Source organism: Schistocerca nitens, chromosome 9 (genome assembly GCF_023898315.1).
Source record: "Schistocerca nitens isolate TAMUIC-IGC-003100 chromosome 9, iqSchNite1.1, whole genome shotgun sequence".
Lineage (NCBI taxonomy): Eukaryota > Metazoa > Arthropoda > Insecta > Orthoptera > Acrididae > Schistocerca > Schistocerca nitens.
The window spans coordinates 150,672,145-150,697,579 of NC_064622.1; the positions used below are offsets into that span (position 1 = coordinate 150,672,145).

The 25,435-nt window shown below is 43.1% G+C and overlaps 1 protein-coding gene across 1 annotated transcript in view; it reads left to right on the plus strand.

The window, feature by feature from the left end:
- LOC126204065 (uncharacterized) overlaps positions 1-24,017 on the plus strand; it is a 72,388-nt gene extending 48,371 nt beyond the window's left edge. Inside the window, exons 3-4 of the mRNA XM_049938488.1 lie at positions 20,778-20,933; positions 23,961-24,017. Of these exons, the coding sequence (XP_049794445.1) occupies positions 20,778-20,933; positions 23,961-24,017 (213 nt within the window). The remainder of the gene's footprint in view (positions 1-20,777; positions 20,934-23,960) is intronic.
- The last annotated feature ends 1,418 nt before the right edge of the window (positions 24,018-25,435 follow it).

Here is a 25,435-nt window from a genome sequence, read left to right on the forward strand (position 1 = left end):
GCAACTTCGAACATCATTATGTTTTCCGCAAACAAAGTTGTATTTCACAAATGTTATTAATTGTCTTCATAATGTTAACCACGTATAGTTAACGGAAGACGTAGAAACGATATTCCGAAACGAATACGTATAGCGTTAGTCAAACGTTCGAATTAGAATAGAAACCCCACGAACACAAATGTGCTGTGGCAGGTATGAAATATAAACTCCGTTACTCGCTCGTTACACTTGAAGGACAGATGTTGATTGGGCCGAAACGAGTCGCCGCATAACAGCGTAGTTATCTGCTAACTTCGAAAGAAGGTAGATGCGGTCCCTAGCGCAAGTTATAACAACGTCGAAAATCAGTGCAAACGTGTGAGCTTTGGTACACCCAGTTAAACAAACGGAAAAATGGAGGCGGTACAATTGGAGAGCGATCCGCCTTCACCAACATGCATAAGCAGTTCATTAGTAGTATATATATATATATATATATATATATATATATATATATATATATATATATATATGAATTACAAAAAACTAATAATAAACAAATGTTGCATGGCGCGAGATTCGATCCGGCGACCTTCGGATTACGAACCCGAGCGCTTACCTCTGCGCCACGACGCTGTAGAAAATTGTTAATCGTAGAGAGTATTTCACCGAACGGTTTATTTTAACTGTCGATTTTCTCGACAATGGCTGAGAAGTGCATCTTGGTGCTTTCCATGAGCTTTTATTATGCACAGTATGAATCGAATCTGAATTTAACAATTGGCGGCCTCCCCTTGTAAGTGGGAGCTGCGACTATGTGGAAAAGTATCTGGAAAGTGTAGCTAACTCTTGCAAATAAAGTGTTTCTGATTTTCACCGTGGTTTCCATTTAGCGACCGATCGGAACTTACTTTCTGGACAACCCTCGTAATTACTGCACCACCTGAACGAAAATGTTCGACAATGTTCCTGCGTTCATTTCATGTTCCCACTTCTCGCTACACGAAGGTACGTCCAGAATCACTACTCAGACTGAATTAGCTCTCCTCCGTGAAGAGCACACTACCAGTCTCCTCGCTGGTCTAGTCACTGTGCTCATGGCACCATCACGAACGGTACCGCTGACGTGCGGGTGTCAACCGAAAACGACGTACTGTTCGTCGGGCAAAGAGTCCGCCCCCGTACAGCCCCCGCGCCACTGTGGAGAGCGAGGCCGTGTGCCTTGCACTCGTCTTAAATGCGGGTGTAATTGTACCCGCTATTTGACTTGGATGGTATTTTGTCTCTTGCACTGTGTAGGGGTCCTGCGCTGCTGTAGTTGACCGTGATGGACCACCACTTCTCTCCTCCCGCCACCAGTGTCTGTGCTTCGGAACGCTCCTCATGCACTGGAAACTATGCTGCTAGCAAAACCTAGGCTACACTCGTCACATTCCGTTTTTCTCCAAGTTTCCTGGTGATTCGTAACAGTGTGAAGTCGTCTAAATATTGCCTCCAGGCCATGTTGTAATGAAGAACTCCACCACAATGCGTCGTAACTGCCCACTGATGTCTCGTTTTGCGGGTCCAGCACCGTTCGGTACTGTAGTTACGCTGACCAAACGCCGTGTGACGTCCAACTTTCTGTGCATCATACCCCATCACGTTCATTTATTTCCACCAAATAGTATATTGTGTTAATGTAGCTCATCTTTTAGTTTTGCAGAGCAGTGTGCATGATAACTGTTTTCGGTTGACTAACAAGTATCTTCAGTTCATGTTTTCACTATAACTGATACCTAAGACATCAAACACTTTTAATCGTCACGAAATTGTTACTATGGGTTACTTACAAGGGGAGGCCGCCAATTGTGAAATTCAGATTCGACACATACAGCGCATAATAAAAGCTCATGGCCAGAGGTATAGTGTGGCAAAGCACCAAGATGCACTTCTCAGCCGTTGTCGAGAAAATCGACAGTTAAAAGAAACCGTTGCGGTGAAATACTCTCTACGATGATGAATTTTCCACAGCGTCGTGGCGCAGCGGTAAGCGCTCGGGTTTGTATTCCGAAGGTCGCCGGATAGAATCTCGCACCATGCAACTTTTTTTTTTAGTATTTGTTTTTTGTAATTCAAAAGGTCGGTGGGGATTTTCGTTCCATCGGACCTTGACTCCAGATCTTATCGTATGTAACAGGACCACACAGCTGGCACTGAAGCAGTGTACACAGCCTCCTTGACCAGATTATTTCTTTATTTGACTTTACTCCGCTATGTGCCTTCACCTAAAACATGACGGTAGTGTATTTAGGTGGGAAAGCATTTGACCTACTTCATCAATGAGGTGTGCCAAATATCTTCTGGTGCTGAAAGGAACACTTAACAGTTGATTTAGCCAAACAGCTCTTCTATTTTGTGTGCACTCAGAACATTTAAAATCTCTTTTTTTCTTTTGGCCGATTGCATTTTTATTAGCTGATTTTTTGCATTTATAATGCTTACTAATTTTTTACACTGATTGCGCCCTTCTCACTACGTAGTAAAATGCGTCACTGCCACTGAGTCGGTAAATTTTGATAAAAATTGTAGCACCAGTAGAACATAGTTAAAAGTCGGGAAACATTCGCGCTCTAATACACCACGTTAAATAGTTTCTCAGTCTCCATTCTTTTGTATCGCTGTAGCTATTTGCACTAAATTTACAACTCGTTAATATGTTATTTATCTTATTTCTAGTAACGATTCATAATGAACTATCTATTTATGTTCTTTTTGGCTATTACAGACGATGACTAAAAGTTCTTCTAACGTTTTGACAAAGGATTGGTTGGCGTTGTTTAAGATTTAATCTCAATTACTGGTAGTGTACTGAAATGATTTCTTGTGTGGATGCACAGTCATGGCAACAGCTTGAAACTTTCTTAGTAACCTAAAACCATGGATTGCTACCCTTCAGTGAACTTCGTTGCAAATAGCATGCCGTAAATCACGGCAGCAGCAGTCAGAGAAAGGCCTGTGGACAAAGGCACTGTGGGTGCTTTCAGTATAAGAAGTCCAATGGGTATTAGGGAGTTCGAATATTTGCTACGTCGTGCTAGTACAATATCTTGGAAAACATCAACCATAGGCCAAGAAACAGTAGGAGATACTTAAATTAATGTAAAAATTTGTCTAGTACCATTTGCTTATTCGCTCGTTTTGCTTTTGTTTTAGGTTTACCAGATACTTGGAAGAAATGATGAGTCCCATTGCAATGACGCAATTCATGTTTAGCGTCTTGTCCGTCTGCGTTCTGCTGTTTCAGGCAACATATGTAAGTCACTTTATAGTACTAAGTACCCGAAATTTCTGTGGTACTGCTGTATTACGCAGTATTACTTTCTGTTCACGGTCCTGTTTTAATATACAGGGAGACAATTATTGAACTACATGAAAAAAATCTTACAAACTACGGCGTGCACACATTTTAATAGACATGTAAACGTCACTACAGACATTCGGATTTAGATTATGAAATGTTCGATATTCTTGCCATCATTGGCGATGGGGTGGCGCATACGAATAGCGAAATTGTGCATGACCCGCTGAAGCGTTGCAACATTGGTGCTGTCAATGACCTATTCAGTGGCTGTTTTCTGCTCAGTAATCGTTTTGGAGTTATAGCTGTACACCGTGTCTTTAATATAGCCCCGTAAAAAGGAGTCACATGTGTTCAGATCCGCAGAATATGACAGACAATCATGGCCCATCCCAGCGGTCTCTGGGTACCCCTGAGCCAGAATGCGGTCCCCAAAGTGCTCCTCCAGGACATCAAACACTCTCCTACTTCGATGGGGTCGAGCTCCGTCTTGCATGAACCACATATTGTCGAAATCAGGGTCAGTTTGGATAAAGGGGGTGAAATCATCTTCCAGAATCTTTACGTACCGTTCGGTAGTCACCGTGCCATCAAGGAATACCGCACCGGTTATTCCTTGACTGGACAATTCACACCATACAGTCACCCGTTGAGGATGAAGAGACTTGTCAATTGCGAAATGCGGAGTCTCAATCCCGAAATGCGCCAATTTTGCTTATTGACGAACTCATCCAAATGAAAATGGGCTTCGGCGTTAAACCAAACCATACTAATTCCCATCATGTCCCACGGCCAACGACGCAGTTTGAACATCCTAACGCAAACCGTTCAGAACTTATGACAATTTTATTTCACATATTTCAATAACTGTCAACCTGTACAAGTGACGTGTGTTTAGTTACAGTTTTCGACATTGTTGAATTAGATGTAAACTATTAATTTAATTGCTTCGACATTTAAATCAACTTTCTGTGCTGTCGCTACAGCTTTATGTTACCAAATGCGATAAGACTCACGGGTATTGTCCACGATCCTTACATTATCATATACAGGGTGTACCGAAAAACACCGAGAGAGCTTAGTGTGTTCTCCGGAAAAACAAATTGCTCGGTTTCAAGAAGAAATTCAAATTCGGAAACGCACAGCTCGGTTTTGGAGAGTGTCGAAGTCTGAGAACAAACGGGTGTGGAGTTTTGTTCCGATTCGTCTCGGTGTCTGAATGCGGAAGGTGTGCAACCCCTTAGGCATCTGGGTCCTACAGATGGACGACCTGAGCCTAATAAGATCCCTGCGCATGCGTTACATTCCTACACACAGCCCTTGCGCCGACCTCGTGTGGTCTCCCAGTGCTGTAACGTTGTCGACAGCGGCGCGACATGTGCCACTTCTCAGATGGGGAAATCAGCGACACGTTGTGTGCATATGTCGAAGCGGACTGCTGTTGGTGAGCTGCTGCAAGACTGCATCCCGAACGTTTTCCAGTCGGACGTACCCCACATCATTCCACGTTCGCCGCTATCCATATACACCTCAGAGAAGCCGGGAAGGTGCATGTCGACATTTTCTGCCTTATATGTGTCCATTGTACAATAAAGTAGTAGCATTCTGTGCTTGGTACTTGCGAATACTATCCTCCGTCTACTGTTTGTCCTCTGGTAGGTGCCGAAACGTCATGTGCGTCGTCCAGGCTCCGATCGAACAATACAATTGCAAGACGTGCTGACAATGTTCGAATAGGACCAAGCTACCAGCTCTCGGTAGATGGCACAGGCGCTGCGCATTGGCAAAGTGCTGTGTGGCATGTCCTCCGTGAACATCGGTTCCATCCATACCAAGTGGAAAACGTCCAGGCTTTACGGGAGGAAGACTACCCACAGGTTGCTTACTCTAGCCAGAAATCCCGAGCTTGGTGCTATTCACCGATGAATACGCGTTTACTAGAGACGGAACATTAATCTTGCAAAACAGGTAGTTTTGGGTGGACGAAAATCCACGTGCGCAGATGATTCAAAAGCACCAACAACGGGGTCGGTATTAACATCTGGACCGGGATAACTGATGACCATATAGTTGGGCCATATCTGCTGTCAAACAGACTGACAGGACCTATGTACCTCATAGAGATGTTTTGCCGGCCCTATAGGATATAGAGTCTCTAAATGTTCGTATGGACGTGTCGCTACAACACGACAGAGCTCCAGCGCAGTTTGAAGTAGACGCGCGGAATCACCTCAGCGTTGCGTATTCCAATCGATGGATTGGTAAGAATGGACCAACTCCATATCCAGCACGGTCCCCAGATATGACACCTCTCGACTGTTTTTCGTGGGGTAATATGAAGAGTACTGTGTAAGGCATACCTGTATTGTGGTGCGCCCCCGGTATCTGAGTGATCAGCGCGACAGAATGTCAATCCTAAGGGCCCGGGTTCGATTCCCGGCTGGGTTGGAGATTTTCCCCACACAGGAACTGAGTGTTATGTTGTCCTGCTCATCATCATTTCATCCCCATCGACGCCCAAGTCGCCCAAGTGGCCCCAAATCGAAAGACATGCACCCGGCGAACGCTCTACCCGACGGGAGGCACTAGTCACACGACATTTACATTTTGCCCGTCTTGTCAAATTGCTAGAGTCTGCGGTGCGATTGAAATACTTCAAAAACAACCCTCTGTATTGGCTCATGTGAGTGAAGCTGAGTACCGCAATGCAAGCTCTGCATTGACGTCAGAGGTACTCAGTTGGAAGCCCGTACATTACAATGAATGTACTCGTAGACAGCGCGATGTACTAATGATGTTGGGTTTATATACGTAACGCCGGAATTTCAACGCTCTCTAGCGCCCAAGCCATGCTTTTCTGAATATCGGTTCCTTCTTGAAGACCGATTAGTGTGTCTTTCCGGAGAACGTTCAAAGCATTGGCGCTGGTATTTATTTATTTATTTATTTATTTTTGGACATTCTTCACAGTCCTGCTACTACGCAAGATCAATAAACATGACGGGTCACAAAATAAAACTTTCAGTACCTTACCCGCCCGGCTAGCCGTGCAGTCTAACACACCGAGCCGGCCGGAGTGGCCGAGCGGTTCTAGGCACTACAGTCTGAAACCGTGGGACCGCTACGGTCGCAGGTTCGAATCGTGCCTCGGGCATGGATGTGTGTGATGTCCTTAGGTTAGTTAGATTTAAGTAGTTCTAAGTTCTAGGGGACTGATGACAGATGTTAAGTCCCATAGTGCTCAGAGCCATTTGAACCATTTAACACACCGTTTCCCGAGCGGGAAGGCTTGCCGGTCCAGCACTGCATGTTTGTGAAACTGATAACTTGTTAGATATATTTAGGTTTACAGAGGATGTATCAGGAGTTAGTAACCGCGTTTTTTTTATAAACTGAATATTTTATGGCACCAGATTTTAACGTCAATCGTATTTCCTGCCCCAAGACAAGTAAGCAAGAAGTTAATTTCCTTAAGTCTTCCCTGATCTGGAAAATACCAATTTCACTAAAATAATTGACCATCAATATGTCCGCGCATTTGTAAAGCTACCTTTCCGTTCCAGCACAGGAGTTTATCACCTTGGGGACACAATGCCTACGAGAAGTCACAGTATTTGACTTACATTGTTTTACAATTTTTTCGACAGACTGAGGTTTTTGGTACACAACACCACGTTAGCCAGAAGAAGCAGTTTATCTATAGCCTGTTCCTAGCTTTTCGTTAGCACCAAGATTATTTTAGGAAAAATCGTATAAAAGCCATCCAATGTTTATGACGCAATAAAAACATCTAAACATTGATCATTTCTGTAAGAACTGACACCACACATCCATATAATTGATTCATCTCGATGGGTAATGAATCTACGACCTTCAGTACGGAAGAAAAATTACACTGGATCTCATGTGACAATCTCAAAGTAGCGAACATGGAGGACATGGGATAGGTGGCGCCAGGTAGGAATGTGGGTCGGCAGGGAGGCTTGTCGAAACAGTCCGCTCAGTGGTGATAAACCCTGTGTCTAGATGGCGCAGTGGTTAATGCAAGGGCCTAGTAAGCAGGAGCCGGCCGGAGTGGCCGAGCGGTTCTGGGCACTTCAGTCTGGAGCCGTGCGACCGCTGCGGTCTCAGGTTCGAGTCCTGACGCGGGCATGGATGTGTGTGATGTCCTTAGGTTAGTTAGGTTTAAGTAGTTCTAAGTTCTATGGGACTTATGACCTCAGATGTTAAGTCCCATAGTGCTCAGAGCCATTTGAGCCATTTTAAGCAGGAGATCCCGTGTTCTAATCCCGCTCCAGCGTATATTCTCGTTCGTCGTCTGTTATTCCGCTAACATCAACAGTTCCTTGCCATTCCTTTCTTTTCTTCCCATTCCACCCTCAATTTATATAAGTTAGTGACTTGCAAAAAACTTTGTACGTAATATCAAAACTCAGTAAAACATTTTCTCGCTGATAACCCCTACGAGATGATGAAAGGAAAAACTTCATCGCTTACTACATTTTCCCGTTCGTCCAGTTACTCTTCAATATGAATCATGAGATATGACGTTATAAACACTGAGATGTGTGAAAAACTGTCGAATCATTAATGATGTTTAAACTGGTTACTTCTTTACTACTAACTGTATTCGCAACACGTTTCGCAGAATGTACCTACAAAACTATACACATTGCACTGACGTTAATGTGAACACCCCTGATGTTGGACGTCAACGCGCAACAACCACTCACAGACGGCAGGTGGCAGCACTAGCAGTGGAAGGTATATAAAGCCTGTCAGAAAACTACGGGAAGCAATGCAGTCGTTGTCGTAATGCGGAAATGGATAGATAGATTTATCTGATGTCCAACAGGTCATGATCATTGGTTTCCGGCTCAAGGGTGGCAGCATTTCAGAAACGGCTAAGTTTTTAAACCATCGGAGTGCCGCCGAGGTTAAAGTATACCGTGTATAACAAAATCGCGCTATCCAAAACTGGCGCCAAGGGAGCTGTGGTGATGTCGGAGATTAGCGACGGCTGCAGAGACGTGTACAGGCAAACAGATGTGCAACTGTGGTGCAACTGGCAACCCAGATGAACCAAGGGGCTTCCAACAGTGTCTCAACGACCGTTCAGCGAACGTTGCAGCATATGGGACGTACGCAGCAGTCGCCTGGTTCACGTAGGCATGCTGACTACTGTTCGTCGGTAACTAAGGCTGGCTAGTGCAGCAAATGGACGTCGATCGAATAGCGACAGGTCGCCTTTTCAGATGAATTACATTTTATCCTCCATCAGACAGATGATAAACAATGTGCAGCCGGAGGAGAGAGCGTTATGGTCTGGAGAATGTTTCCATCGCACTCCCTGTGATATCCTGTCATCCTGGAAGACACAACGGATCAACAGAAGTATGCATCTGTGCTTGGGGACCACGTCTACCGCTACAAGCGTTGTGCTTCTCCTCGGCATGATGACTTCTACCAGAAGGTCAATGCAAGGTGTTATGCAGCTCGCGGTGTACTCGGGTGGTTCGAAGAGGACCGCGGTGAGTTTACCACACTCTGCTGACCACCAAACTTCATGGACTGAAACCCAATCGAGAATTTGAGCAACCACCTCAAAAATGGTTCAAATGGCTCTAAGCATTATGGGAATTAACATCTGAGGTCATCAGTGCCCTAGACTTAGAACTACTTAAACCTAAATAACCTAAGGACATCACACACATCCATGCCCGAGACAGGATTCGAACCTGCGAGCGTAGCAGCAGCGCGGTTCCGGACGGAAGCGCCTGGAACCGCTCAGTCACAGTGGCCGGTGGGACCACCTCGATCGAACTCTTCGTGTCACGGATCCTTAACAGAGAAGGAGCAGCTCGCCACGGCACTCGTGTCGGCATGGCTTCAAATCCCTGTCGATACCTTCCAGAACTTCACTGACTCTCTTCCTGTTCGCCTCGCAGCACATGGTTCTTCAGGCTTTTTTCAGGTGGTCACATTAATGTGACTGGACAGTGTATCTCGTACGACATATAGTTCGAGAGATATGTCAAATAGTGAGATGCGTGGAGAACTGTCGCACCTCGCATGAGGTTTTATTTTATTACCTTTTTACTACTAACTCTATTCATAACTCATTACGTAGACAGTGGCCACAAATACAACTGCATGTGCTTGCAAAATTGTAAAATTCTACGACTCATAGTTCAGGAGATACGACGTCATATACATTGAGCTGTGTGAAAATGAAACTGTAAGTTGAAACTTTCTTGAGATACAAGGGAAATATGTTAAAAATACATGTGAAATATGTTAAATACTTGTGAACATTTGCGTACGCCGACTAAGCCACCAGTGAAAAGGCTCATCCTAAACCGCTGGAACGATTTCAGCCAAATCTGGTATGTATATTAGTTACTACCTGGAAAGAAATTCTCTGGGATAATAAACACCAGCCTCTATTGGGGACGGGTTGATGACGTGGAGAGAGATTAGAGATGGAGGAGGTCGACCAAGAGAGGGGCTGGACGAGATCAGAGACATGGGAAGAAGGAGATGGACTAATACAAGATCAGAATAAGTACCAGGTGTTCAAAAAGTCAGTATAAATTTGAAAACTTAATAAACCACGGAATAATGTAGACAGGTAAAAACTGACACAGATGCTTGCAATGACATGTTTTTTTTTAGAACAAAAAAAAAGTTCACTAAATGTCCGACAGATGGCGCTGGACAGCAAAACGTCAGTGACAGCGCATGATAATCGTGTATAAAAGGAGCTGTAATGAGAGAGAGAATCAGATGCGCCAGCAGTCGCAGCATGTTGACGTCACCTGAAAAGGCGCTTTTAGTGAAGCTGTATTATCAGAATGGGGAATGTGCTAGTTCAGCGTTACGATCCTATCGCCATAGGAAGGGGATTCGAACGGGTAAAGGTCCGTTGACAAATGCAGCTGTGGCGAGAATGATTTCGAAGTTCGAAGCCACGGGTTTTTTAGACGATAGACCCCGTAGTGGCCGACCGAGCACAAGGCGTAATGCTGCTGAGGCAGTTCAGAAAGAAATGGAGACTGTAGCGGGTTCGTCTATGCACGGGGAAGTCAGCGCTCGTGCAGTCGCACGTCGCACCGGCATTCCATACATTACTGTTTGGTTGGCACTGAGGCGTACCCTCCGATGCTATCCGTACAAATCCATCGGCATCATGAACTGTTACCTGGCGATTTAGTGAAGCGGAGGGCATTTGCGGTGTGAGCGTTTCAAAAGATGGCGGAAGATGACGATTGGTTGAGTAACGTGTTGTGGAACGACGAAGCTCATTTCACGCTCCGAGGGTCTGTCAACGCCCACAACTGCAGAATTTGGGTTACCGAAAATCCTAGAACTGTCGTGGAAACTCCATTGCACGACGAGAAAGACACGGTATGGGTTGGATTTACCATATCTACCGTTATCGTGCCTTTTTTCTTCGAGGAAATGCGTGATTCTGGTTTTGTAATGCTACCGTGACCTGTGAGAGATACGACGATATGTTACAGAATCGCATCATCCCCAGCCTGGCTGATAAACACCTGCTGGAACGTACGCTGTTCATGCAGGATGGCGCGCCACCCCATTTTGCTACACGCGTGAAAGATCTCTTGCGCGCGTCGTTTGGTGGTGATCGTGTGCTCAGCCGCCACTTTCGTCATGCTTGGCCTCCCAGGTCCCCAGACCTCAGTCCGTGCGATTATTGGCTTTGGGGTTACCTGAAGTGGCAAGTGTATGGTGATTGACCGACATCTCTAGGGATGCTGAAAGACAACTTCCGACGTCAATGCCTCACCATAACTCCGGACATTATTTACAGTACTGTTCACAACATTATTCCTCGACTACAGCTATTGTTGAGGAATGATGGTGGACATATTGAGCATTTCCTGTAAGGAACATCATCTTTGGTTTGTCTTACTTTGTGATGCTAATTATTGCTATTCTGATCAGAGGAAGCGCCATCTATCGGACATTTTTTGATCTTTTGTATTTTTTTGGTTCTAGTAAAACCCCATGTCATTCCAAGCATGTGTGTCAATTTGTACCTTTCTATCTACATTATTCCGTGACTTATTCAGTTTTCAATTTTATACTGACTTTTTGATCACCCGGTACATAGTACTCATTATGACAGTATTGTAGTCTAGAAATAACTTCAAGTATATTTCTTCATTCCTTAGTATTTCTGTTTACCACTTCTTTACGCATTGATTCTTCCAGACTAATCTCTTAAACTTCAGCTTACTCTGCATCATTACTAAATTGTGACTGGAGTCTGTATCTGCACCTGGCTACGCTTTACAATCCAGTATCTGATTACGGAATCTCTGTCTGATCATGATGTAACTAACTGAAATCTTTTCTCATCTCCGAATCTTTTCCAAGTATACCTCCTCTTCTTCTGATTCTTGAACGGAGTATTAGTTATTACTGGCTGAAATGAATTCAATTCCTCTTTCTCCTCTCTTGTTTCTGCTACCAGGCTCATATTCTCCCGTAACCCTTTCTCCTGCTCTTTCCCCTGCAACCGTATTCCAGTGTCCCTTTACTATTAGATTTTCATCTTATTTTACGTACCGAATTTCCATTTTAAAATCCTCATATACTTCCTCTGTCTCTTCATCTTCTACTTGCGACGTCGTGAGATATACTTGAACTATTGTTGTCCGTGTTGGTTGGCTGTCGACTCCGATGAGAATAACCCTGTCACTGAACTGTTCAATCAAACTCACTCTCTGCTCTACCTCCCTAATCATAATATATCCTACTCCTCTTATATCACTCCTGCTGTAGGTAATACCCTATATTCAGGTGTCCAGAAATCATTGTGTTCTTTCCATTTCACTTCAGTGCCCCCCACTACGTGTATCTAGACTGAACCTTAGCATTTCGCTTTTCAGATTTTCTAGCTTCCCTACGACGTTCAAACATCTGACATTCCACACCCCAGCAGGTATAACGTTAACCTTTCATTGCTAATTTGACCTCTTTCTCATGGTCATCTCCCACTTGGCAAAACCCTCCCGGAGACCCAAATGGTGGACTAGCCTGGAATATTTTGCCATCGGAGATACACTCAGGCACATCGACTGGAGAAATTAGATCCCGCCGCCCCCGCATGAGCAGCGTCTGCACCGCTGCGATGGCGGCACAAAACTGAGGACCGTAATTCGTGACCAATTCGCACACTTTCCCCTTCACATCGCCAGCGGAGCCGCCCCTGAATACTGCGGTCCTATAACCAATAACGGGATCGAAGAATATATGGACAAGGTCCAGCGGGAGACACTCTGGGGTGGTGGGAAGCCAGCTTGTTGGAACAGTGCACCATGCAACGACGTCGTCTCATTGAATACCCAAGAACGGTTTGAAATCATTGTACTTGGGGAAAACCTAAAATCACATTGTTTATTGCTATCTTGCTTAAGTCCATGGTTGCTAATTCGTACTATAATGTATAAGTAAAGTTTGGATTTTCTCCAGACACTCTCCACTGGCAATGTTTTCTTGAAAAGTAAATATGTTTAAATAAAAATCTTACAGTTAATGTGATGAAACGGCACAACGTGGAGCACTCTGAAGTAGTGTGCATAACATTTTATGTTAGAGTTGCCAACACTGAGTTTAACATAATTAATTTTGAAGTGAAACATTCCCTCTTTGAAGACAGTTGCTGTTAATTTTAGCGTGAACGTTTTTAATAAACTTGTGACCACAAGGAAACGTGGTTGTGTATACAACATATACTGTTTAAATTACAGTGTGCTTCAGAAAGATTCATCCAATTTCTCAGGACTAATAGTCTACATGAATGAACATTAAAACTTTGTAATCATTACTTATGCGTTGGACTGTAAAACTTTTACTTTCAAAGAACGATCCGAATTTTACTTAAATGGCCATGAAATGTGAGATCTATATGCCCGTTACAGGTGATGCATCGTTGAGGCAGGTGTGAGGTGTTGGTCGCGGTTGGACCATTTCCCTATGATGCTTAATAAAAAAACTCTGGTAACCAAAATAGTGAGGAACAACCCCAAATGATCATGAAAATTAATTCAAAACACAGTGTCACACAACGGAAAACGTCCTATTTAACTTAATATTACAAGGGATATTCAGAAAGTAAGTTCCGATCGATCAACAAAAGGAAAACACTGGGAAAATCTAATAAAGCTTTGCACATATGTGTTCGACGGTGTCTCTAGTATCCCTGTCGGTTGCATCACTTCGCTCTTTTCAGTTCTGAGCGCATGGTGATCACATAAAGATACGTAGAAAATAAGTTCAAATGGTTAAAATGGCTCTGAGGTATATGGGACTTAACATCTGAGGTCATCAGTCCCTTAGAACGTAAAACTACTTAAGCCTAACTAACCTAAGGACACCACAAACATCCATGCCCGAGGCAGGGTTCGAACCTGCGACCGTAGCGGTACCGCGGTTCCAGACTGAAGCGCCTAGGACCGCTCGGCCGAAACGGCCGGCTACAACATAAGTGTCTCCCGCCAAGTATGAGATCCTGGTTAGAGATTTCGCCTGCTGTTATGCAGCCCACATTACAGAACTGTCATACGGTTCCTACTTTGTGATAATTCTCGGTCGCAATCTGCAGGGGCAATGAAAATGCTCCTACAGCGTTTTCGATGGGAAGTGATTGATCACCCGCACTACAGCCCGTAATTGGCTCCCTCTTTGTTTCATCTCTGCTCACATTAACAACTGCCTATGAAGACAACATTTTCACACAGACAACGAGCTATAGATGGGCGTAGAGAATTGGCGGGAAGCACAGGCGGCTACCTTCTATGACGAGGGTATTGGAAAATTGGTATAAATGTGCGACAGATGTCCTAGCTGGAACGGCGACTATGTAGAGAAGTAGCTGGAAGGTGGCGCCAACTGTCGCAAATAGAACATTTATGATTTTAAATGTAGTTTCCACTTCGCGACTGATCGAAACTTACTTTCTGAACAAGCCTTGTAATAAGAATGGCCCAATTAAGCATGAAACATGTGGGTACCACACCAATTGCATATATTAATGGGAGAGGGGATCTCCTTGCTATGAATGAAAATAAATGGCCAATATAATAAATAGATTTATTGTATTTTAACATGAAAGTTACCACTAATATACGAAAGAAAGCACTGACAGCCGGACTAGGGATTATAGGATGAAACACAGTTACGTGAATAATTCGTGGATACGGTCAGTGTCTGTGTAAGTTGTTAGTTATGTGTAGAAAGAACAGTAGCGAACACCATAAGGTTGCCAAAAGGCGTATTGAGAACAACAAACTATGGGTGACTTTAAAAGTGCACATTCGTCTTCTGAAGGGAGACAGTTAACCCGACGTCTGAACAACATCAGCAGGTGCGAGTATGAATAAGGATGGGAGCAGCAGTTGCAGCTGGAGCATACGATTTTAGCCCTCTCTTTGTACTAGATGCTCAAATACAGACATGTTTCTCGTGGCAGTAAGGCTCGCCTCGTCACTCATCTTTTAAGAAGTCTCTCTTCCCTCCTAACGTGAAGTCATCATTCTACCGAATCTTAATGTGGTTTACCCTCTTCCATGTCTTCATCTACATTTACATCTACGTGACTGCTATTCACAATAAAGTACCTGGCAGAGGGTTCAATGAACCACCTTCAAACTGTCTCTCTACCGTTCTACTCTCGAACGGCACGCGGGAAAAACGAGCACTTAATTTTTTCTATACGAGCCCTGATTTCTCTTATTTTATCGTGATGATCATTCCTCCCTATGTAGGTGGGTGCCAACAGAATGTTTTCGCAATCGGAGGAGAAAACTGGTGATTTAAATTTCATGAGAAGATCCCGTCGCAACGAAAAACGCCTTTGTTTTAATGATTGCCACTCCAATTCACGAATCATGTCAGTGACACTATCTCCCCTATTTCGCGATAATATAAAACGAGCTACCCTTCTTTGTACTTTTTCGATGTCATCCGTCAGTCCCACCTGATGCGGATCCCACACCGCACAACAATACTCCAGAATAGGGCGGACAAGCGTGGTGTAAGCAGTCTCTTTAGTAGACCTGTTGCACCTTCTAAGTGTTCTGCCAATCAATCGCAGTCTTTGATTTGCTCTACCCACAATATTATCTATGTGATCGTTCCAATTTAGGTTATTGTAATTGTAATCCCTAAGTATTTAGTTGAATTTACAGTCTTCAGATGTGTGTGGCTTATCGCGTAATCGAAATTTAGTTGATTTCTTTTAGTACTCATGTGAATAACTTCACACTTTTCTTTATTCAGGGTCAATTGCCACTTTTCGCACCATAGAGGTATCTTACCTAAATCATTTTGCAAGTCGTTTTGATCATCTGATGACTTTACAAGACGGTAAATGACAGCATCATCTGCAAATAATCTAAGACGGCTACCCAGATTGTCTCCTATGTCGTTAATATAGATCAGGAAAAATAGAGGGCTTATATCACTTACTTGGGGAACGCCGGATATTACTCCTGTTTTACTTAATATGAAGTGCGCCTTTGTGGATTCAAAATGTGTGTGAATTCCTATGGGACCAAACTGCTGAGATCATCGGTCCCTAGCCTTACACACTACTTAAACTAACTTACGCAAAAGACAACACACACACACACACACACACACACACGTGCCCGAGGGAGGAGTCGAACCTCCGGAGAGAGTGGCCGCCCGATTCGTGACATGGCGCCTCTAACCGCGCGGCCAATCCACGTGGCTCTTTGTGAATTCTCTGTAACTTGGCTGTCTTTTCACCAGAGTGGGAACTGGCCGCCTAATGAGCACAGAGATTGCGAGCTCTGGCGAATGAAATTTACGTAACCTAGTCCAACCATCTCTTACTCTTTTCTGTCTCATTACTCCTAAAACAATCGTTAAGAACTAGGAAAAACGGAACCAGGAGACTTCTTCTACCCATGGCATGATTCTTAAACTGATGAATGTCAATCTCAGCATGTAGGCCCCAAGTCAATGCGCACGAAATCTTGAGAAAGAGACGGTAAGCCAATACAAATTCTGAATCCCAAAAATTTGAACACGACATTAGCTGACGTGGTCGGAGACCCAATGGCAGATCCCACACTACCAAACGAAGGGCCACCTCTGTAGAAGTTCTTTATCTGGCCGTAAGGTGCCTCCTTCCAAAATGCTGTGTCGTTTGGAGGAAACGGCTCGGTTACCGCCCGTCGTGCGGGGTTTGGAAATGCCCGATGAACACTATTCTGGCCGACTCCTAAAACCCACTCTAGTCAGAATAAATTTACAGCTCTGTCATGTTCTCTTAAGAAAGGCCTTATCTTTCGCTACCCGGCCTCGAATTAAACCCCTAAAACCCTCCGCTGTACCACAGAGATAGAAGAAGAAAAACAGTGAAATGAAATCGGCCACTGATCCACGTCTGCAGTTACTGAGCAGTGTAACTGAACGTCTACTTGATCAAGGGAATTTGCATATCCTCCTCTGAAATGTCAATGGACAGCTTTAGAGAAAAATGGCCGCGTAGCGGAGCTCATTGTTAAGATACGCTTTTACATGAGGATTCAGTTGTCCTCTATCAAACTGGTAAATTATTTTCTTAGCATGTTATTGCAATTTTGAAAAAGCCAGATTTCCAACATAACTAACTACTTAACTCCTGTAGCCGTCTTCTACAGGCCGGGTACCTTTTCCGAACAAACGACACAAAACTTTTGAAACTTTGGGTAGTCTCGCTCACCTTCGGCTATGGTATGTGGCTGCTATGTTCCATGTAATCTGAAGTAGCGACGGTTCACTTTTCCATTTAAATAGAACGTAACCCCGTCACTGAAGACTAAATGTGGAAGGAAATTGTTGTCTTCCCTGTCCAAACATTGGAATAAATTCACAGCTATATGTTGTTTTTCATCGCTGTAATGAAGAGTTTCTAGCTACTGAAACCTGTATGATTTGGAACACAAACGACGCCGTAAAACACGCCAGAAAGATACGAGGGCGTGGTGGACAGTAATACCACCCAATTTTATGTAAAACTCTGAAAGATTTTTAAATCAAATGTTATGAACATTCTACAGCTTTACTCTTCATGTGTAGACACTTATTTCTCAACATAGTCACCCTGGCGACGAACACATTTCTCCCAACGAGAGTCCAGTTTGTTGATACCGCCTTTGTGAACCGTGACTTTGTTGAAGGGGCCACAACCTCAACCTCCGCTTGCATCATTTCACCACTATCAAAGCAAATTAATTGTATGTGTCCTTTAAGTTTCGGAAACAGTTGAAAATCGAACGGGGCCTCGTTGGGACTGTATGGAGGATGATCGATGACAGTAAACCCAAGGCACTGGATTGCTGCAGATGTCGCAGCGGCTGTGTGTGGCCCACGCTGAAAGAGTGTGTGCTCCAAGTGTGGACAAACGCTTCGAACTCTCAAGTCGATTACAGCACGCTATTTCTCACGCGCCGTCATGTAGAGCATTAATAACCTTTGTTTAATTTGAAAACCTTTAAGAATTTTCACATAAAAATTCAGCGGCAGTACTTTTCAGCAGGTCCCTGTACATTAAAAATGGATAATTCTCGGCTGACCCGTCGAGCAGTCTTCTATGATCTACTAGCAAAGGTGTCGAAGGTACCTTACGTCCTGAGCGTGCCCACGGGGTGGACTTATAGATGTCCACTTCCATTGACAACAGGTGTCTTGAAAGTGGTCGTGCCATAGTGGAATACTTTGAGCTTTAAAAGGCGAACAATCATGCTCTCGACGAGAATCACGCAGCACATTTTTAACCAAACTGTACCTGGTGAATCTGAAAAAGCAACAAGTGTTTAGTTGCTGTCTTATAACCATCTTGACGCACACTGGATAATGAATGAGCGAGGTTGCAAGTAAGCTAGCTTAAACTCCTGAATAATGATTCAGGGCTTTAAGTTAGCTGCGCCACGTAGACTCCTAGTGGCTACCTCAACAACCGGCAACTTACAGCAGTGTTAAAATACAACCCAGGCATCTGTCATCATTCATATAGAAGATACAGCTTCGTGAAATAGAGAGAATCCCTTAGAAACTCCCTGTACCGCTGATTATGCTACTCAGGCACTCTATTTGTCAATCTGACACCCTGCTCTCCTTTCGGTTCCAGAGCGATGACTTCAGCGCTGTGTTTCGGTGTGTGGCTTTCCTGCCCCTGCCTGGCGGCCAGATGTACATCTACTGCTGGGCTGCTCATCGCATCACTGAGAAGGTACTCCACCACCGGCGCTGCTCACATCAGTTAAATACTCTGCTGTGTAGGCAGTTGTTATTTACATCTAATGCACAGGTCACCAAGCAGTGCAGCTATGAGTAAAAGCTACTGTATCGGTAACGTATGTCACAAGCCTTTCGAAAGCTTTACGGCAAAGATCAATGTAGCAAAACACCATGCAATGGATTTCTTTGTTAGAAAAACGTCATAACAAGTGTAATTTCGTAGCACATAAATTACAGTGTATAAAACAAGGAATAGTTATTTAAATATCAAGCTTCCTAATACAACAAATGTCATACCTACTAAAAATTCACAAGCACAAATTTTAGCACAACCTGTATGGGTTCGTGGCTCTGTCTGGGGCTATGAGAAACTATTTTATGCGTTTTAGTCCATTTTAAAACGTGTTATATTTATTTCAGTAATTAATTCATTAGACAAAAAATTGCAGGCAACTGGTATATTTTGTGATCTGTCAAAGGCATTTGACTGTGTAAATCACAATATCCTCTTAAGTAAATTAGAATATTACAGTGTAACAGGAAATGCTGGAAAATGGTTCAAATCTTACATCTCTGGCAGGAAACAAAGGGTGTTCTTAGGAAAGAGGCATGTATCAAGCTATCACGCATCATCCAACTGGGAACTAATTACATGTGGGGTCCCACAAAATTCCATCTCAGGGCCCTGACTTTTTCTTGTGTATATCAATGACCTTTCATCAGTAACATTACCAGATGCCAAGTTTGTTTTGTTTGCCGGTGATACAAACATTGCAATAAATAGCAAATCAAGTGTAGTCTTAGAAAGATCAGCCAATAAAATATTTGTGGACATTAATCACTGGTTCCTAGCCAATTCTTTGTCACTAAACTTTGATAAAACACACTACATGGAGTTCAGAACTTGTAAGGCGTGTCCCACGAGTATACGTCTAACATACGATGATAAGAAGATAGAAGAAGTGGACAGTGTTAAATTCTTGGGATTACAGCTTGATAATAAATTCAACTGGGAGGAGCACACCACAGAACTGCTGAAGCGTCTTAACAAATCTCTGTTTGCAATGCGAATTTTGTCAGGCATAGGGGATATAAAAATGAAAAAGCTGGCATACTATGCTTACTTTCATTCCATAATGTCATATGGAATTATTGTTTGGGGTAATTCATCAAGCCAAGCTAAAGTTTTCTGGACACATAAACGTGCAGTAAGAGTTATATGTGGTGTGAACTCAAGAACATCCTGCAGAAGCCTGTTTAGGGAACTAAGGATACTAACTACTACTTCCCAATATATTTATTTCTTAATGAATTTGTCATTAAAAATATATCACTTTCAAACCAACAGCTCAATTCATGGAATCAATACTAGAAATAAGAATAATTTTCACAAGGATTTAAAGTTACTTAGTCTTGTACAAAAAAGGTGTGTATTATTCAGGAACACACATTTTCAATAACTTGCCAGCAGCCATAAAAAGCTTAACAACCAATGAAATTCACTTTAAGAGAAGCCTAAAGGCTTTATTGGTGGCCATCTCCTTCTACTCCATTGATGCACTATTTCAGTGCAGTAATGTATTCATTGTAAATATGTGTGTGTGTGTGTGTGTGTAAGTACAATCTAACTTCTGCACCATTTCACTGCAGTAATGTGTTCATTGTAAATAAGAATTATAGTAGTTGTATTACATGTTGATTACCTTATAAATAAATAAAGTTTTTATTTTAAATTCAGTGCATTAGTATTTGTAAAATGCCTCTTTCATATAGTGTTCATTAAAAAATGACGATCATTCCACTTGGGACCTGTTGAATGGTACATTGTTCAAAATGGTTCAAATGGCTCTGAGCGCTATGGGACTCAACTGCTGAGGTCATAAGTCCCCTAGAACTTAGAACTACTTAAACCTAACTAACCTAAGGACAACACACACATCCATGCCCGAGGCAGGATTCGAACCTGCGACCGTAGCGGTCGCGCGGTTCCAGACTGTAGCGCCAGAACCGCTCGGCCACCAGCGGCCGGCCAGGTACATTGTTTTAGTCGTAAATATTTATCAATATTTATCATGTATTGTTGTTTTTCTGACATGTTCCACATCCTGGAGGACCTCCTCACTACAGATCAATTGGAATGAAAGTAAATCTAATCTAATCTAATCTTCGCTGTTGGCAGGCGGAGGCGCTGTCGGTGGTGGCGTACAGCTGCCGGTGGGTGGAAGCCAGCAGGCGCTTCAAGCGCTCCCTGGCTATCGTCATATTCCGGGCGCAGCAGCAGCTCGTCATCACCGCCGGCCATCTCTACCCAGTCAACAGGACAACCTTTGTCTCGGCAAGTGCCCACCATACAGCCTTCTACGCTGACACTGTACGAGGCTCGTTTATTCATCTTTTACAAACGCTCGTTAGCTGACGGTATTCACATGTGAGGTTACTATAGATTTAAAAATTTTGCCGTTCTTCATTGATAAAACAATGGCCCTCAGAAATTGGTAGAGTAGTTTGAATACAGTGAACTTTTCAAGAAACAGTGTTGGGAAAACTGGAAAGCCGGCCAGGGCGGACGAGCAGTTCTAGGCGCTACAGTCTGGAACCGCGCGACCGCTACGTTCGCAGGTTCGAATCCTGCCTCGGGCATGGATGTGTGTGCTGTCCTTAGGTTAGTTAGGTTTAAATAGTTCTAAGTTCTAGGGGACTAATGACCTCTGAAGTTAAGTCCCATAGTGCTCAGAGCCAAAACTGGAGATTTCACGTGAAGGTTTTAGTCATATGAGTTACACCACCTGACTAAAATAGTGAGACAACAGAAGGGAACGAGTGAACGAAATTAAACTTCTCTAGTTGAGAGAGTATGTCATGTTATTTCAGTGATTACTAAGTTGAATAAATTTATCGAGAACTTGAAAGTACGAGCCCACTTATCAGTGTTGCATTGCAACCCTCTGGCTGCTATGCATGCACTGATTCGGTTTGAAAGCGTGTCACCAAGCCGTTGTATCCTGTCCTGTGGCAGCTTGGCATACAATTGTTGTAAGTGGTACTCGGTGTCCTGAATGCTGGCACAAGGGTAGAATTGCTGTCTGTGCTGGTCCCACGTGTGTTCTCTCGTCTGAGCTGGTCTGAGATCTTGCTGGCCACTGGAGTACCTCGACATCATGCATACAATTCGTAGAGGTACATGCCATGTGCAAACAAGCATTGTCCTACTGAAACTTATCAAATGGTTCAAATGGCTCTGAGCACTATGGGACTCAACTGCTGTGGTCATAAGTCCCCTAGAACTTAGAACTACTTAAACCTAACTAACCTAAGGACATCACACACATCCATGCCCGAGGCAGGATTCGAACCTGCGACCGTAGCGGTCTCGCGGTTCCAGACTGCAGCGCCAGAACCGCGCGGCCACTTCGGCCGGCTGAAACTTATCATCACGATATTGCCCCAATGCAGGTGCATGAGGTCGTAGGATGTCCATGATGTACTGTTGTACTATCAGAGTTACCTTCGTCATTACTAACAGTGACCTGAAGTTATACCCGATTAGTCCCCAACCGGTGACACTATCAATAACATCGCTGTGCCTCTCCAGAACTTCAGAAGGCTGGGACATCTTCCCAGGTCGCCACCACGATGGTCGTCAGAGGCAGTGCAGACCGAAATTCATTCCTGAACACGCTGCGACGTCGTTCACCAGCAGTCCATATTTCCCAGACACAGCACCACTCCAACTATGCGACTGGTACGGTCACAGGTTCGAATTCTGCCTCGGGCATGGATGTGTGTGATGTCCTTAGGTTAGTCCGGTTTAAGTAGTTCTAAGTCTAGGGGACTGATGACTTCAGATGTTAAGTCCCATAGTGCTTAGAGCCATTTGAACCATTTGAACAGCACTACTCCAGAGACAGCCGTTTGAGTTGTGTGTTAACAGCAGCCTGCACATGCGGCGCTAATTCCCCACCCGGCCACTGCGAATTTCCATCCCTTGGGGTACAGGATGACAGAATGTTGCAGGGAGTACTTTGCTTGTTCTCGGATGGCAGATACAGATGTCACCTGTGTTACGAGGTTCTTGCTGCACAGTACGGCGCTACTGCAGTGTGATAGTCAGACATGGTCAACTGGAACCTTGACGACGACTATACCCGACGTTTAGCGTTATCTAATTCGTCTCGTGTGCCATTGGTTTTAGCAAAATATCGATACGAACGTATCACTAAGCATGTTGAGTAACTGCGCAGTGTTCATCCTTTTTACCGAAGTTGTCTCGTGTCGAAAATCAAACACCATAAACGACCAATTTTATGCTTGCAGATGTGAGATGCACCACTCTGCATTCACCTGGCCGGTAGGCGGCCAGTGTCCAGCAGCCAGTGCCGCGTTGCCAGTGGCCGCTTTAGTGCGTAGAAACTCTGTGGCATAACATTTGTGGTCTTGACATAGCCACGAACTCTTGCCCAGAAGGTTTTGTAATTATTAGTGGGTTAAAAAGTGAAGCAAATTATCTTTGAGATTCCATCAGACTGATATCTTCAGCAGACAGATGAAATGCGGTTAAAAAACAACAAAAGATTGAGTGGACTCTAACTCGTGACTTTTTCGTCAAAATTGCGCGGCGCTTACCACTAGTCCATCAGGAGATACATCACTGTACCTACTCGAATGAGAGATGGGAGATAAAACGTTCTTCAGACACCTCTGTATCCTACGGTGTTGCCAGATCGTGCAGATGTCAGGACTTGGAATCCTATGGGACGATCTGTTTTGCTGCTGTCAAGTGTACAAATGTCGCGGTGGCCTCTCCTTATATACACGTGGCACTGACTGTGACAAAATGTAGTTTTATACCCGTACAAGCTTGAGTGTGAAAAGAGGATGCAGCTGAGCAATGCTGCAATTAAACTCCCCACTGACTGATCCTTTTTGTCACTGTATTAATACAAATCCATACAACGCACAGATTTCACGTACGAGGTTTTCTTTCTTTTACAACGAAGATTACTAACAGTCTCGTATGTTATAAAAGTAAAATATTGTAGAGAGCAGTTTTATCAGTAGTGAAATGAACAAAATTTCAACATGATGAAGACGCAAAGATTTTTGTAATTTTTGACAACGAAATAAATTTCTGTATCTTATACATTGTTAATGACAAAATTCCAAAAATGTGGCCTACATTAAATGATTTATAATACATAGCAAATGGTATATTCTGCCATTAGAGGTGCCCAGCTGTAGCCTATGAAAGATTAACAGTTATTCTTGGTATTATGTGTTGCCAAAGCCACCTAAAAGTTAGTTGAAAACTATTTTGTATTTGGAAAGGATTAAAAGCGATCTAATGTCTGTGGTTTTTTTTCAGCTTGTGAATGCATCTTACTCGTATTATGCGCTGCTGGGACAGATCAACAAGCGTTGATGGGTGGCTTCTTCTGCGAGAATGTTCCACAATGAAGATGAATATGGGCTTCACGATCTCTGCAAGCAGTATGTGTTAGGAATGTACTCATTTCGCTGATCATTGTGCAAAGAATGAAACTAACTGAGAACAGTATTACTTACCCTTGTAAATCATCGTTAGAACATATTATTAGTAAGTCTAATAGGACTAGAGAGAGTACTGTATCATTTCCAGTTTGTTTAATATGATTGTATATGCACTGGGTAGCATATTTGCACTAATATTTTCTATTTGTAAACGTATTAAAAAATAAATACAAATTAATACTGCAGGTGCGTCTATTTTTAGAATCAGCGTTTACTACCCTTCTGTCAAATAAATGAAACTTACAAAGAAAATTTATTTGCAAAATGTTTTAGAAATTCCATAGCTAAATGAAGCACAGCACTGAATTCCACATTGCTTAAAATATTTCATATCTCCTCCATTCATAATTATAAAATAAGAATGTAATACATAACAGTTTGTTGGTACCACTCAGAACTGACTCTTGGAAACAACACTTGCAGTATGAAGGGACACTAAACACTGAAGTCCTTAGTCTTTTGCCTAATTTTTTCTATTTTACCATACCTACTTTAGTAAAAGTGTTTGATCATCTGATGCGATCTCTCATGTTTCCTGTGAGTGTTTAATTAATGCTGTATGTCTGGATGTTAAACCAAGTTATTGTTTTCATTTTATACACAACATTTCGAAGATTGACACAATCAGCTTCTATGATTTACCTGAACATCACTTCACTTCTGTTCAATAATAGGCTACTGTTAAGCTTTCACTTTAAATCAGCAGAAGAGAATGGTTTCATCACCTGCTTCAATTAACTATACTGCATCTAGTATCTTGTTAAATCTTGCTCAGTAGGTAGCAGCAAACTTTAACGTTTTCTACTATGTCAGATTTCGAATTCACCTACAGTAATATAGCTACCAACTACTTGGTCCGTTCATGGTGTTTAGGGGACCTCCACTTGGCGATGCTGTAGTCTCACATAGTTCAAGTGTCTGTCACTAGTCGGCTAGCAAGATGGCAAACTAATCCAGTTGTTTTACTGAAAAATTGATCTGAAATTTGTGCTATGTTCAGAAGAATCCAAACGACCTAACTTTTTGAACTATGTTCAAAAGTATCGGAATAATATGAATTTCATGCTGTGTCCAAAAGTACTTGAACAATCTGAATTTTCTTGCAATGTTCAAAAGTATTTACACTTGGTCTACATCAGTAATATGTTTCCATAAAAAACATGTCAACAGACACTCTAATTAAAGTGGCTAAATGTTATTTATACACCTAAATTATTCTATAACTGAAAAAAAACATGAGGCAAACAAGAGAGTAATAATTACTATGATATCATCATTTCATCACATGCT